This window comes from Littorina saxatilis, linkage group LG12 (assembly GCF_037325665.1).
Source record: "Littorina saxatilis isolate snail1 linkage group LG12, US_GU_Lsax_2.0, whole genome shotgun sequence".
Classification (NCBI taxonomy): Eukaryota; Metazoa; Mollusca; class Gastropoda; order Littorinimorpha; family Littorinidae; genus Littorina; species Littorina saxatilis.
The window spans coordinates 14,368,144-14,383,070 of record NC_090256.1 but is presented as its reverse complement, the minus strand read 5'-3'; the positions used below and the strand labels follow the sequence as shown (position 1 = coordinate 14,383,070).

Genomic DNA, 14,927 nt, shown 5'->3' with positions numbered 1-14,927 from the left:
GGAAGATTTACCCGATGCTCCCCAGCATGTCGTAAGAGGCGACTAACGGATTCTGTTTCTCCTTTTACCCTTGTTAAGTGTTTCTTGTATAGAATATAGTCAATTTTTGTAAAGATTTTAGTCAAGCAGTATGTAAGAAATGTTAAGTCCTTTGTACTGGAAACTTGCATTCTCCCAGTAAGATAATATATTGTACTACGTTGCAAGCCCCTGGAGCAAATTTTTGATTAGTGCTTTTGTGAACAAGAAACAATTGACAAGTGGCTCTATTCCATCTCCCCCCTTTCCCCGTCGCGATATAACCTTCGTGGTTGAAAACGACGTTAAACACCAAATAAAGAAAGAAAGAAAGTTTGTTGCATATGGCAGAGAATGAAAAAGTCCTTCTGAAAGTATAATTGACTTCAACATCAGCAGAAAAGAACTAGACGAAACACGTCTGTCTATAGTTTCTTTGACACGTCTTTTGGGGAAAATTGAGAAATTGTCAAAGAAATATAACTGACAGAACTCTAGCAAATGAAAGCTTAGCATTCGCACTATGTTAGTTAAGTGGGGAAACAGTAATTTCACGTCATTCGCACTAGATTAGATAACGGGGGAAACAGTAATTTCACGTCATTCGCACTAGATTAAATAACGGGGGAAACAGTAATTTCACGTCATTCGCACTAGATTAAATAACGGGGGAAACAGTAATTTCACGTCATTCGCACTAGATTAAATAACGGGGGGAACAGTAATTTCACGTCATTCGCACTAGATTAAATAACGGGGGGAACAGTAATTTCACGTCATTCGCACTAGATTAAATAACGGGGGGAACAGTAATTTCACGTCATTCGCACTAGATTAGATAACGGGGGAAACAGTAATTTCATGTTATTCGCACTAGATTAAAGGCACAGTAAGCCTCCCGTAAACCATCACAGATACGGTCAGGCTTTTACACACAGTACAAACACCCTTTCATTTAAACACTCACCGATTGAGAACATCCTAGGTGCCCTCCGTAAAGAGCGAACAATTTTCAAAGAATTTGTTTTTGCGTGGTTTATCTTACCCCTGAGCCATCGTGAACCCGTGTGATCCAGTTTCCCTTTTTGACTCACATGCGAAGCAAAAGTGAGTCTATGTACTCACCCGAGTCGTACGTCCGTCCGTCCGTCCGGACGTCCGGACGTCCGTCCGTCCGGACGTCCGTCCGGAAAACTTTAACGTTGGATATTTCTTGGACACTATTCAGTCTATCAGTACCAAATTTGGCAAGATGGTGTATGATGACAAGGCCCCAAAAAACATACATAGCATATTGACCTTGCTTCAAGGTCAAGGTCGCAGGGGCCATAAATGTTGTCTAAAAAACAGCTATTTTTCCCATTTTCTCTGAAGTTTTTGATATTGAATACCTCACCTATATATGATATATAGGGCAAAGTAATCCCCATCTTTTGATACCAGTTTGGTTTACCTTGCTTTAAGGTCAAGGTCACAGGAGCTCTTCAAAGTTGGATTGTATACATATTTTGAAGTGACCTTGACCCTGAACTATGGAAGATAACTGTTTCAAACTTAAAAATTATGTGGGGCACATGTTATGCTTTCATCATGAGACACATTTGGTCACATATGATCAAGGTCAAGGTCACTTTGACCCTTATGAAATGTGACCAAAATAAGGTAGTGAACCACTAAAAGTGACCATATCTCATGGTAGAAAGAGCCAATAAGCACCATTGTACTTCCTATGTCTTGAATTAACAGCTTTGTGTTGTATGACCTTGGATGACCTTGACCTTGGGTCAAGGTCACATGTATTTTGGTAGGAAAAATGTGTAAAGCATGTGAGTCGTATGGGCTTTGCCCTTCTTGTTCACAATGTAGTCGTCAGTTAGTCATTTGAATGCGACTCGATGTGAGCTTATCTACAATAGCACGTTTTTATGCACGAAACAAACGGAAGAACTCTAGCGATGGCTTTTGACTGTTGAGAGGAACGGCGATATGCATAAACCGTCGTCTGCTACGACCCTTGCGTGACCCTGCTTCCGGGCTTTTCTTTTTTCAAACTTTCACAACTTCGAATTGCACTGATCTTGTCTTGATGAAAAAAGAATTCTTTTATGATTAAAGAATGTTTTTGTAACAAGCTGTCAATTTATTATTTAGATTTTAAAAGTTAGGTCTAGCGCAAAAACGCCCCACGGTCCAACAACATTCTGATAATCATCTATCCACGGCTATCGCCAGTTTAAGGGAAGTAACTCATTTTTGACCTGAGTTCAGGACGGGTCCAAAAAGTGTTCGAGACAATCTGCAAAATTAATTCTTTAAAAATTGCTCGCTCTTTACGTAGGGCACCTAGGATGTTCCCGTTTTGGTGAGCGTTCAAATGGAAGGGTGTTTGTACTGTGTGTAAAAGCCTGACAGTATCTGTGATGGTTTACGGGAGGCTTACTGTCTGGGCGTGATTTCCGGTATTGAATATTCATAACAGCCGTCCAGCACCAAAACGAGGCGCCATTGTTGTAGAGGAGCAAGTCCACGAAAATAAATTCTTTGAAAATTTCTCACGCTCGACAGAAAGCAGCCAGGATGTTCCCGTTCGGTGAGCGTTCAAACGGAAGTATGCTTGTACTGTATGTAGACGCTCGGGAAGCTCTGTGATGGTTTACGGGAGGTTTACTTTGCCTTTAAATAACGGGGGAAAAAATAATTTCACGTCATTCGCACTAGATTAGATACATAGAGAATACTACATGGCTTGCTGTCTCGTACCAGATTTACACGAGTTTTTTTTTTTAAATATTGAACTGCGAGCAAAAGCGAGCTGTTCATTATTTGAAAAAGCAACGAGTGTAAATCTGGTACGACACAGCAAGCCATGTAGTATTCTGTTTATCCTACATATTGTACTTACGTGTGTTTTACTGAAAATGTCTTGCAGTCGAGGCAGCTAAATTGAAGACGCTTGTTTTTTTTTTTTTCTATAATGACGTTTGTCTCGGTGACTTTGGCATCATAAGTAGTGCAAAAACAGGTCCCTGCCAGACTTGCTTGACATGACCTCATTTACATGATATACACACGTGTGATTTGAACGATTATTATCTCACGAGTGTCTCTCTCACGTATGTAGGATAACGGGGGAAACAGTAATTTCACGTCATTTGTCTGAAGAACCTTGGCCTTTAATACAATGCCCCCTTAATCAGTTGAGGGGATGCCGAGCAACCTCCTTTGAGCTAAAGATGTATCCAAAAATACTCAGAATTTAGCACCAAAACTTGAGATGGTGAACGTGCAGGACAGGATCAAAGGGAACGGTTCATGCATAAAGAACTGAACATCATACAATTTCTTATCTTCGTTGTTTCGTACATGGTGGAGTTTTACACAAGAACCAAAAACTAAAACGTCCGGCAATGCTTGAATATTCTGTAAGTCCTGGTGCAGCATGGTGCTTTACATAGGTGAACGTTGGGATCACAGAGAACTGGGCAACTTTTGTTGCGAATTGTTGTGCAATAGAATAACGTGTAACTTTTAACTGCCGAAGTAAAAGAGAAGGTAAAGAAGATATTATATTACAGACCTGTTTACCCTTACTCTTTTGGAGTAATTTATTACTACTTTTTAGGATTTTGAGGAAAACCTACTCGTACGAGTCCAGACTACGATTTTCAAATGTTCTTTAAATTAGGTTTGTGTTGCTAATGTTGGCGTTTGTAACCACTAGGTTACTATTTTGGTCATCAGATTACTATGATTTGACTTGACCATTACTACACTTATCAATAAGTTTTGGGGGTAAGCAGGTCTGGATATATCGCGAATCTTTGTGCAAGAGAATAAGGTGTAACTTTTAACTGCCGAGATTAAAGAGAAGGTACAGAAGACATATCGCGAATCATTGTGCAGGAGTATGAGGCTGTAACTTTTAACGTATGTTGCGAATCATTGTGCGAAAAAAAAGGTAAAGAAGATATGTCGCGAATCATCGTTCAAGAGTATGTGATATAACAGTTTACCTGGCGAAGTAAAAGAGAATGTTAAAGAAGATATGTTGCGAATGGTTGGGTGTAATTTTTAACCTCCAAAGTAAAAGAGAACGTGAAGAAGATATGTCGAGAATAATTGTGCAAGAGTATAGGATGTAACTTTTAACTGCCGGAGTAAAAGGTAAAGAAGACATGTCGCGAATCATTGTGCAAGCGAATAAGGTTGAACTGCGAAATAAAAGAGAAACTTAAAGAAGATATGTTGCTAATCACTGTGCAAGAGTTTCTGGGTATAATGCCTGTTTACCTGCCGAAGTAAAAGAGAAGGGAAAGAAGTGGCTGGCCCAGGGATGGCGAGTTTTTGTCGCGGTGCCAGGAGAGAGGTGCAGGAGGCTGGCGGTTCCCACGCTCCCAGTGTGTGTGATTCACTGCCACACAATGCCAGCTATCTCCGGCCCTCCCCCCTTCATGGCTCTTTTTACTTTACCTTGCCTCGCTGTTTCTCTGATCGTGTTGATGCTGATGCTGCTGTCACACTTTTTACCGACTTCTTGTTTATCGCATTAACGGCTTCCTTGCTTCTGGTGTTTTTAACTTTTTTTTTAAGTCTGTTTGAATGTCATTCTTGAAATTGGTTTGGTTTGTTGGTTAGTGTATGGTTTGTTGGTTAGTGTGTGGTTTGTTGGTTAGTGTTTGGTTTGTTGGTTAGTGTATGGTTTGTTGGTTAGTGTATGGTTTGTTGGTTAGTGTATGGTTTGTTGGTTAGTGTATGGTTTGTTGGTTAGTGTATGGTTTGTTGGTTAGTGTATGGTTTGTTGGTTAGTGTATGGTTTGTTGGTTAGTGTTTGGTTTGTTGGTTAGTGTATGGTTTGTTGGTTAGTGTATGGTTTGTTGGTTAGTGTATGGTTTGTTGGTTAGTGTATGGTTTGTTGGTTAGTGTATGGTTTGTTGGTTAGTGTATGGTTTGTTGGTTAGTGTATGGTTTGTTGGTTAGTGTATGGTTTGTTGGTTAGTGTATGGTTTGTTGGTTAGTGTATGGTTTGTTGGTTAGTGTATGGTTTGTTGGTTAGTGTATGGTTTGTTGGTTAGTGTATGGTTTGTTGGTTAGTGTATGGTTTGTTGGTTAGTGTATGGTTTGTTGGTTAGTGTATGGTTTGTTGGTTGTTTTGTTTGTTTGTTGTTTTGTTTGTTTGTTTTGTGGGGTTGTTTCCAATGTGGGTAAAGTTGTAGATAATTAGCAGCAATGGCACACTTCTCAGACAGACACCTGCAAGGTGTATGATATATATATATATACCAACGTTCGATACATTCTAACTGATAATGCTAAATTAGAAGAAGAAACAAAAAGGTTTACCCTAGATATTGACATGGGAGTATACAATTGACCGGCTTTTCTTTGTTGTCAAAATAACGTTTAAGTTGATGTTGGGAATACGCTCCTCTTTTGTCATTGACATATTTATGCAGTGTTGCGAGTTTGAGTGTTAAAGTTTTCAAAGGTGAATGCCATTAGTATTACACTATTAGACTGGCAGACAGACGCATTAAGTATAACAGTGGACAGAAAATTGATGTATTTGTCTGCTGAAAAGTTACACATTGGATTTGATTCGCAAGAGTCGTTAGCTTCAAATATGCAGTAATATTTATTTAAAATAAATCAATGTATCTGAACTTAAACATGTAGGCTTGAATTCGTTTGAGTCCTACCAAGGAGATCCATCAGTGCAGGGTTCATGCCATCGTCGGTCCTGGCTCAATGTAAAAACAAAAATATAAATTTAAAATGCCCAACCATTTTGGCTGAGGAGTGGTCAAGTGACAAACATAATTCAGTCTGACGTTACTCAGGTCAAAAATGAGTTACTTCCCTTCGGGTCTCATTCTATTCATTCTCATTCAAACTGGCGATAGCCGTCGACCGATGATTATCAGAATGGACCCGAGCGTCATCGCATGTTATTGGCCTTAGAACATTTTTAGTCGTTTCAAAAACTCTATACCTTATAATTTTTGTTGATGCCATTCTTGATTTTCTGTCGTCATACCATCAACTCTCTAATAGAAGAAGATGCAAAACCGTTTAAAGAAACTTGATCCTGCAAGCTTATAAGTACACACATTAATAATGCAATGTTTCGCTCGATTCATCATATAATGTTCCGTAATTATCTGGACCCCACTGTTATCGCTGTTGTCCCGATTCTACACTGTATACTTTTATTACAAGATGCAGGTGTCCAATACTTAGTCCCACTCGTTGCACTGTTCTATTCCCTGAAACCAAATATGTCACTCATGGACATTTTAGGCAATTTGTGAGCGGAGCAAATCCCGTTCAGTCATTTTTTTTCTCAAAAATAACAACATAAATAATAACCGAATACAAAATAATTCAATTTTTTTTTTAAATGAGGGTGATCCCTAAGCATAAGCTTGCAGAAATGTTAGGCAATTTGTGAGCGGAGCAAATCCCGTTTAGTCGTTTTTACATTTAGTCAAGTTTTGACTAAATGTTTTAACATAGAGGGGGGAATCGAGACGAGGGTCGTGGTGTGTCTGTCTGTCTGTCTGTCTGTCTGTCTGTCTGTCTGTCTGTCTGTCTGTCTGTTTGTCTGTTTGTCTGCCTGTCTGTCTGTCTGTCTGTCCGTGTGTGTGTGTAGAGCGATTCAGACCAAACTACTGAACAAATCTTTATGAAATTTGACATGAGAGTTCCTGGGAATGATATCCCCGGACGTTTGTTTCAGTCTTTTTTTCGATAAATACTTTTGATGACGTCATATCCGGGTTTTTTAAAGTTGAGGCGGCACTGTCACACCCTCATTTTTCAATCAAATTGATTGAAATTTTTGTAAAGCAATCTTCGACGAAGGCCGGACTTCGGTATTGCATTTCAGCTTGGTGGCTTAAAAATTAATAGACTTTGGTCATTAAAAATCTGAAAATTGTAATAATTTTTTTTTATATAAAACGATCCAAATTTACGCTCAGCTTATTCTACATCATTTCCTGATTCCAAAAACATATAAATATGTTATATTTGGATTAAAAACAAGCTCTGAAAATTAAAAATATAAAAATTATGATCAAAATTAAATTTCCGAAATCGATTTAAAAACAATTTCATCTTATTCCTTGTCGGTTCCTGATTCCAAAAACATATAGATATGATATGTTTGGATTAAAAACACGCTCAGAAAGTTAAAACGAAGAGAGGTACAGAAAAGCGTGCTATGCAGCACAGCGAAACCACTACCGCGCTAAACAGGCTCGTCAGTTTCACTCCGTTATGCACAAGCGGCGGACTACGGTCATTGTGAAAAAATGCCGTGCATTCAGTTTCATTCTGTGAGTTCCACAGCTTAACTAAATGTAGTAATTTCGCCTTACGCGACTTGTTTTTTTTAAATAACAACATAAATTAATAATAACTGAATAAAAAATAGATTTTTTTTTTTAAATGGGGGTGATCCCTAAGCATAAGCTTGCAACAGGGGTATAGTTAAAATGTTGCTAGCCATGGCATGACGCTCATATAGTATTTGCATAAACCCGAGTGCTCACCATTGGCTAACTTTGTACTTTATGCCTCTCGGGCAGGTAGGACACATCGTCTGGCCTCTTGAACTGCTTAGACTGAGCGCTTGTTCACGTGTGCAGCGATTTTCAACCATTTTCGTCAGTTCCAACAAATATCGCTCAAAAGTTGGTGGTTAGTAGGTCATGTAAACAGCCCTGTACACAGGTTAGGGGTTATTAGGCACGTCCTATTCGTTTGACCCCAAGTTGGGGCTGCATTCACGCATTGAAGACCTGCAGATGTGAAATGCTCGTTTATAACGGCGACAATAACTCTGATATATTTATCGCTCGAAACTGACAAGCCGTTTTTCAAGCTTGATATCATGCGGATATATAACTGCTAAAGAGTGGGAAGAGTGGGCTATTTGTACACGCCACTTTCAAAGGTTACGGCTAGAAACGCATCGATATTATCAAACTCTGAGTCACTGCTGTATGCTACAAGAACAAGGGACATGTGATATTTCACAGCGCTGCAAACGATTGTGGAGCGACTGAGCTGTGTAACGATCACCCAGCCTGGGTAATCGGGTAATGGCGGAGGGTCAAAGGCAAGCAGATTAACTATTAGCGGGTCGTGTTGCGGGGCTCGGGGGGACAGGAGAGAAGGTCAACGCTGGGGTGGTGGGTGGCTGGTGCACACTGCTTCACGTGCCGCGTGGACTCGCCGCTGTCCTGTCAGTTTGCTTACTGTCTGCTACCACCACCTGGAACAAGGCGCTTGCCGCTGTAAGTGTGTGGATGAATCATAATGCCCCTATATTCATCCTCACCCCCCTGCCACATCCAGCCCTACCCCTCCCCCCACCCACCCTGACGATACAAGGGTGATGCTTGTGTCATTCTTTGTGGTTGGGAGGTAGTTGCTGAGTTTGCTACACGGTACATTTTGCATTTATTGCCGAATGCTTTCGAACGCTTTACTAGGCCCTCGTGTTTTCATTGCTTTTTCAAAGTACTTTGCCCTTCGAAACGAGTATGCATTATAAACTTTATGTAGCTCGAGCGGTCACTGTGGTGCACAGGTGAAAAAAGGTAAAACTACCGTAAAACGTTGAAAGCCTTTGAAAATTGTTATGAAGATGTGGTATGATGGGAACTCTTCTTCGCTGAGTGCTTGCTTTAAGGTCGAAGATAAGTAGACGATAAAAGTTGTTGTGAACTTGTTACGAGACTATGAGAATGTCGTGCCGCCATGTCTCGCCGTAACAACAATTCTCCAATACAAGAAGATGCAAAACCGTTTGGTTGTTTTTCGCGAGCGTTTGATCTTGATATTGTGCCGTGGGTGTATACTTGTATTTAGCAGTGCAGCACATGCGGAGATGTGCAGGAAATAAGTATTTCCTTCAGTGTCCAGTGTGCATTTGGATTACACTTTTTGCTAAGTACCAAAGTCAAGTTCTGCAGAGTTAGTGCGTTTAAAGACGAAACAAGCAATTCAGTTTTTTTGAAAGTCTTCCTTTTCCTGTGCAGGGGAAATATGCAGGTGTGTATGCAATGATGTTTGTAGGTAAGCAGGTTTGTATGCAATGATGTTTGTATGTAAGCAGGTGTGTATGCAATGATGTTTGTAGGTAAGCAGGTGTGTATGCAATGATGTTTGAAGGTAAGCAGGTGGGACTTTCGGCATTTTAACAACAAACATTTACACATTGTTTTCTGCTTTGTGTGTGTGAACAGAGTGAGCAAGAGACCAGCGCCTCCAGCAGCGAGCTAACGACCAGGGCTGGGGACACCACCAGAGCTGTCAGAGAGGCATGGGGCAGCGTACCGTCACGGGACCCTCTACACATCGCCTCTCACACTGAGGCGTGGCGACATTTCCCACACTCCACCTTCACCCCCACCTCCCTAAATACTGCTGACGTCGCAGCGGATGGTGGCTTGCAGGCTGAATCATCGTCAGTGACTCACAACAACACGGCGTGCAGGTCGCCACAGGGCCACACGTGGAGTCACAGCGGCACGCGCCAAACTTACACCGACAACAACAAACAGCAGTCATCTCACGACAGAGAGGGACACGGCTACATCGACAACAACAAACAGCAGTTTGTTCACGACAGAGAGGGACACGGATACATCGACAGCAACAAACATCAGTCTGTTCACGACAGAGAGGGACACGGAACGTACCACGGACCAACAAGAACAGATAAGACACAGGTCCGTGGAACGTACCGCCCGTTCGGTGCTTCACATACATTCACTGGACAACACAGCTACCCTGGCCACGGGCCGGCGCTTCGGGGGGATGGTGGGGACGGCGGGGACTCAGGGGGAGACAGGGAGCTGCCGGTAGCGTCACGCCACGCACGGGACATCCTTGTGTCGTCTGCTACTGGTGCTGGTGGAGGTGGTGGGGGTACGAAGGTCCACGGGGCCGCATCGTCTTCCTCCACTCTCAACGCCATCTTCTCACGTCTCCAGGTTTGAATTATTACCGGTTTACACGGGCCATCAACTTCATCTCTCATTGCATTTTTACACTGTGGGCGTCACTTTTTGCCTCACTTTTGCATCGATTACTGCATTTTCATTGCTTTCTCTTTTTGAATACCCACGGGTTCTTTTATTTATTTAACTATTTTTTTAATAGTTTTAAAACATTGTTGACGGTTATAGTTTTCTTTTTTTTTGCACAAAGATGCTGTGAGTGTGATCCTCTAATTTTAACCCTCCCAAACGACTCCCCCACCCCCTTAGAAAAAAAACAAAAACAACTTGATTGCACCCCAACAACAACACACACCAAAAAACACCCACACACAAAAATAGATACTGCAACAAACGCTTGAATCAACTGAAAACTGCATTATTCAGAATGATATCAATTGATTTTATTACACGCAATGGTTCCACATCAACAAATATGTGCATACCTTTTGACATTCACCCTTCTAGCAAAAGAAATCAGAAGGGACAAACTTCTAATTTGGAATCAACTTTTTAGTGTGCTTAATTGGTTTGAAGATATTGTATAACAAGCACCCGTCACACAAAATGAAATTTCGTTCAAATTTCTGTTGGATAACAATAATTTGTTTCTTCCATTTTCTTATGACTTCTATTTAGACTCCTTTTTTAGTCTTAAAAAAAAATCATAGCATTGAGGAACGTTATATATCTTCAATTTATCTTCTAATTTGTGTTATGGTACACTGCATGCATATCTTTTTTTCACAATTAACGTGTTTGTGTTGTTGTCAGTCACTGCTTTTATCACGTTTAGAATAATGAAGGCATGTGCCCTGTTTCCATGAGTTTGTTTTGTTTTATTATTGCACGTGCATGTCATCTATGTTTAAAAAAATCTGATCTTTGCCTGCGTATTTATTGCCACAGATCCCGTGGGCTGATTTATTTATTGATTAATAGTTGACGTTTTTATGTATTTATTTTAATAAATTGTATTCATCACCTTTCCATTTGCTTTGTTGTATGCTGTTGTGTTATTGCGAAGTGTTGTCGGCGTGCTGTGAAAGACCGAAAAATAAGACCAAAAAGAAAAGTGATAAGTATACGGCCCTGGTATGAATGAAATAGCCACATTTGTTGAGTAAATGCATGTAGACGTTTGTTCAGTCCTCTCCATTTGGGATTTAAATCACCTTTTGTCAATGAATACTCATGAGTTTGAAAGTAGTTCGAGCACTGCCGTATTAAATGGCGCAATGACTGTTATTCTAACTCGTGCTTTTTTCTACCTGTAGAATAGATGGGGTGTTTATTCATGTTATTCACCTACCAACCAAAATGTATTCACCTTGAAAACCACCCTGAATCCTAGATAGCTCAAGGGGTTCTCTCTTAGTTTGTGTGGACTACTTTTTAACGATTAAAACGTTAAGAGAGCTGAAAGGAACATACTATACATCTATGGTGTGGACAACTCATACATAACTCATTAAAAGCTAACAGCTATTAGCTTGAACACATTCATGAGTTGCTTTCCGAATCGAAATCTACCTTCTACACAACAGTGGCACAAGCATCCTTTTCAAACCAAGACCAGCAACTCTCATAAGTCCACGACTTTGACTACTGCGAGTCGTATCGATAATCAACAGTATTTTATTTCATAAACATAACTCGCGCAAACAAACCCACACACCCAATCTACATTGCACACACAAATAAAACAAGTCGCGTAAGGCGAAATTACTACATTTAGTCAAGCTGTCGAACTCACGGAATGAAACTAAACGCACTGCATTTTTTCACCAAGACAATACAGCTCCGTCAATCCCCGCAACAAGGAAATCGCTCATTTTTCACGTGCAAAACGAAGTGAAATTGATAAGCCAGTATAGCGCGGTAGCGTATTGCGCTATGCAGGAACTTGCGCTTTTCTTAACATTCTGAGCTTGTTTTTAATACAGATGTAACCGAGTGCCGAAACACTACGATCACCTCGGGAAGCGAAGTGCAATCAAACAGGTTTGACAATTTTAGGGCTAATTTCTTAGCCCTATAAAAACTGTTATGCAAACCCGAAGGTTTCCATGAACATACAGACAATCGGAAACTACCAGACCCCATCACAAACAGATTTCCACAAACCACAGGTGTTGACTTTAAAGGCCAACAACTCGGGTGCAGAGTCTGCTGTGAAAGGAGCGGTAGCCTCCCCTGTCACAATCGCCCCCGTTTGAAATGAACTTCGTCCCGAAGTTCCGAACCGGGGGACCACTGTCCATCCCAAGTTCGCAGAATGGGAACAGCACGAACATGTTCAGTGGTCATATTATGCCATTACCTGAACATATCATGCCGAGTCCCATCCCTGCTCGCAAGCGCCAGATGTAACCGAGTGCCGATAACACTACGATCACCTCGGGAAGCGAAGTGCAATCAAACAGGTTTGACAATTTTAGGGCTAATTTCTTAGCCCTATAAAAACTGTTATGCAAACCCGAAGGTTTCCTTGAACATACAGACAATCGGAAACTACCAGACCCCATCACAAACAGATTTCCACAAACCACGGGTGTTGACTTTAAAGGCCAACAACTCGGGTGCAGAGTCTGCTGTGAAAGGAGCGGTAGCCTCCCCTGTCACACAGACATAACATATCAATACGTTTTTCAAATCAAGAAATGATAAAGAATAAGATGAAATCATTTTAATCGTGTACCTAATTAACCTTTAATCGTTAATTGTGATCACAGTTTTAGAGTAAGCCTGACATATGTATATATTTTCAGATTTATAATTTGATGAAGAATACGATGCAATCAATGTTGAATCTATTTGCGAAAATTTAGTTTTCATGACAACTTCAATGAGCAAATTCATTTAACTAATTTTTAAGCCTCCAAGGTGAAATGCAATACCAAAGTCCGGGCTTCGTCGAAGATTACTTGACCAAAATGTCAATCAAATTGGTTGGAAAATGAGAGCGTGACAGTGCCGCCTCAACTTTTACAAAAAGCCGGATATGACGTCACGAAAGATATTTATCCAAAAAAAGGGGAAAAAAAGTGTGGGGATATACCAATGAACTTTCATGTGAAGTTTCATGAAAATCGGTCCAGGAGTTTTCTCTGAATCGCTCTACACATACACACACACATACACACATACACACACACACACACATACATACATATCAATCAATCAATCAATCAATGACGCTTATATCGCGCATATTCCGTGGGTACAGTTCTAGGCGCTCTGCAGTGATGCCGTGTGAGATGAAATTTTATACGGCCAGTACACACACACATACACCAGACCCTCATCTCGATTCCCGGTCAACGTTAAAACATTTAGTCATAACTTGACTAAATGTAAAAAGGGAGGAGGAAAGGAAGAACAAATCGTGGAAATGTCATCAGAAGTCGAGAGAATAAGTCAAATGAAGGAAGGAAGACATTTTAGTGTTGAAGTATCGGCTTGATGTGGCTCAGCAGCAAACACGCTTTTCCACCTCTTTACTGTCTCCCTTGTGAAGTCCAGACTCAAACCTAATCATTTTCCACGTAACTATTGCTATTTGTGTTTCTTTTATCCCCATTTGTTCAGTTTAGAATTAGAATTTCTGACGTGAGTACCTGGTAAACTGTTCCGATATTTAGACAGCCTATTAGGAGGTTTTGCCAATTCATTAAAGATAAACACTATGCAAAACCTTTCGGACTCGTACGGAAAAGAGGTAGCCCGAAAAGCTCGCGAATAAGAATTTGTCACGCCCGACGAACCTTTTACTCGCCCGAAACGATTGGACGAGACGATTTGGCCGGGCTTGTATGTGTAAAGTCAAAGAAAAGACAAGAGGCGAAGCATTCACGGCTCACGCAAGAAATCGACAAACAGTAACACAAACTCAATCACTCCGTCACACATACACACACACAGTAAGCATACCGTCGCGATATAACCTTGAACGGTTGAAAACGACGTTAAACACCAAATAAAGAAAGAAAGAAACAGTAAGCATAAGTGATACGGTGCAAGAGTGCGAGACACTAGATCTAGATCTGTCTGTCTGTAGCCTACTTTTTAGTACTGGGGACACGATGGCCAGATCGACACTGCGCTTTCGACAGCGCTTCCTCGCGCAGACACTGGAAACACGCTGTGCAGATTAACCTGTAGGAAATCTCCTTTGGTATCTTCTTTATCTATTTTTCTGGAGCTACGAAACCGAACAATGTGAAATCATGAGTCGTCTTCTTTGAATCGGCGAACTGCAGCTCGGTGATAACCGTATCTATACCACAATCCTTCACGCGATCTGACCTAACCTTGACCCCTGACCTGGTCTACATACCTCACACGACACAAATCAGTCAGCAGTTTTTACCCGCCCAAAATCCCCCACCACCCGTTTTCTTTGGATACACACTTTAACTACATACGTGCCGACGAAATGTTGATCATTGCTTCACTATTTTGAAGCTGTTGCTTGGTAAAATTAGTATTTCGGTGTTTAGTCAAATGTTAAAGTTTCTATCACACACACACACACACGCACAGACAGACAAAGTTTATCATCGCATAGGCTACACTTACGTGAGCCAAAAAAAGAGTCTATCTTTAAAAAATAAACAATCGTGGTTTGTTTAGCGTCGCTTGATTGGTTATCAGATCCCAGGGCCATGCAGTAATGTAAAGCTCTTGGAAGAACTAATTTTTCTCTTCTCAGCTCCTTCTCACTCCACCACCACCTTACCCCCCCCCCCCCCCCCCCCCCCCCTCTTGAGATAGGCAGGAAGAGTTTCTATCAGCAACGGCTAATGACAGTGGTTGCTGCAGCCATCCTTCTACCTCACTTCTTGTAATCATTGACTTCAAAAACAAAATGTTAGGTTATCTTTGTACATATATTTT

General features: G+C 41.0%; 1 protein-coding gene across 1 annotated transcript in view; it reads left to right on the top strand.

Annotated features, from left to right (window-relative positions):
• Nucleotides 1-14,927, top strand: part of LOC138981307 (uncharacterized) — an 88,148-nt gene that overhangs the window by 56,281 nt on the left and 16,940 nt on the right. The window contains exon 9 of the mRNA XM_070354171.1: nt 9,273-10,022. Coding sequence (XP_070210272.1) covers nt 9,273-10,022 — 750 coding nt within the window. The remainder of the gene's footprint in view (nt 1-9,272; nt 10,023-14,927) is intronic.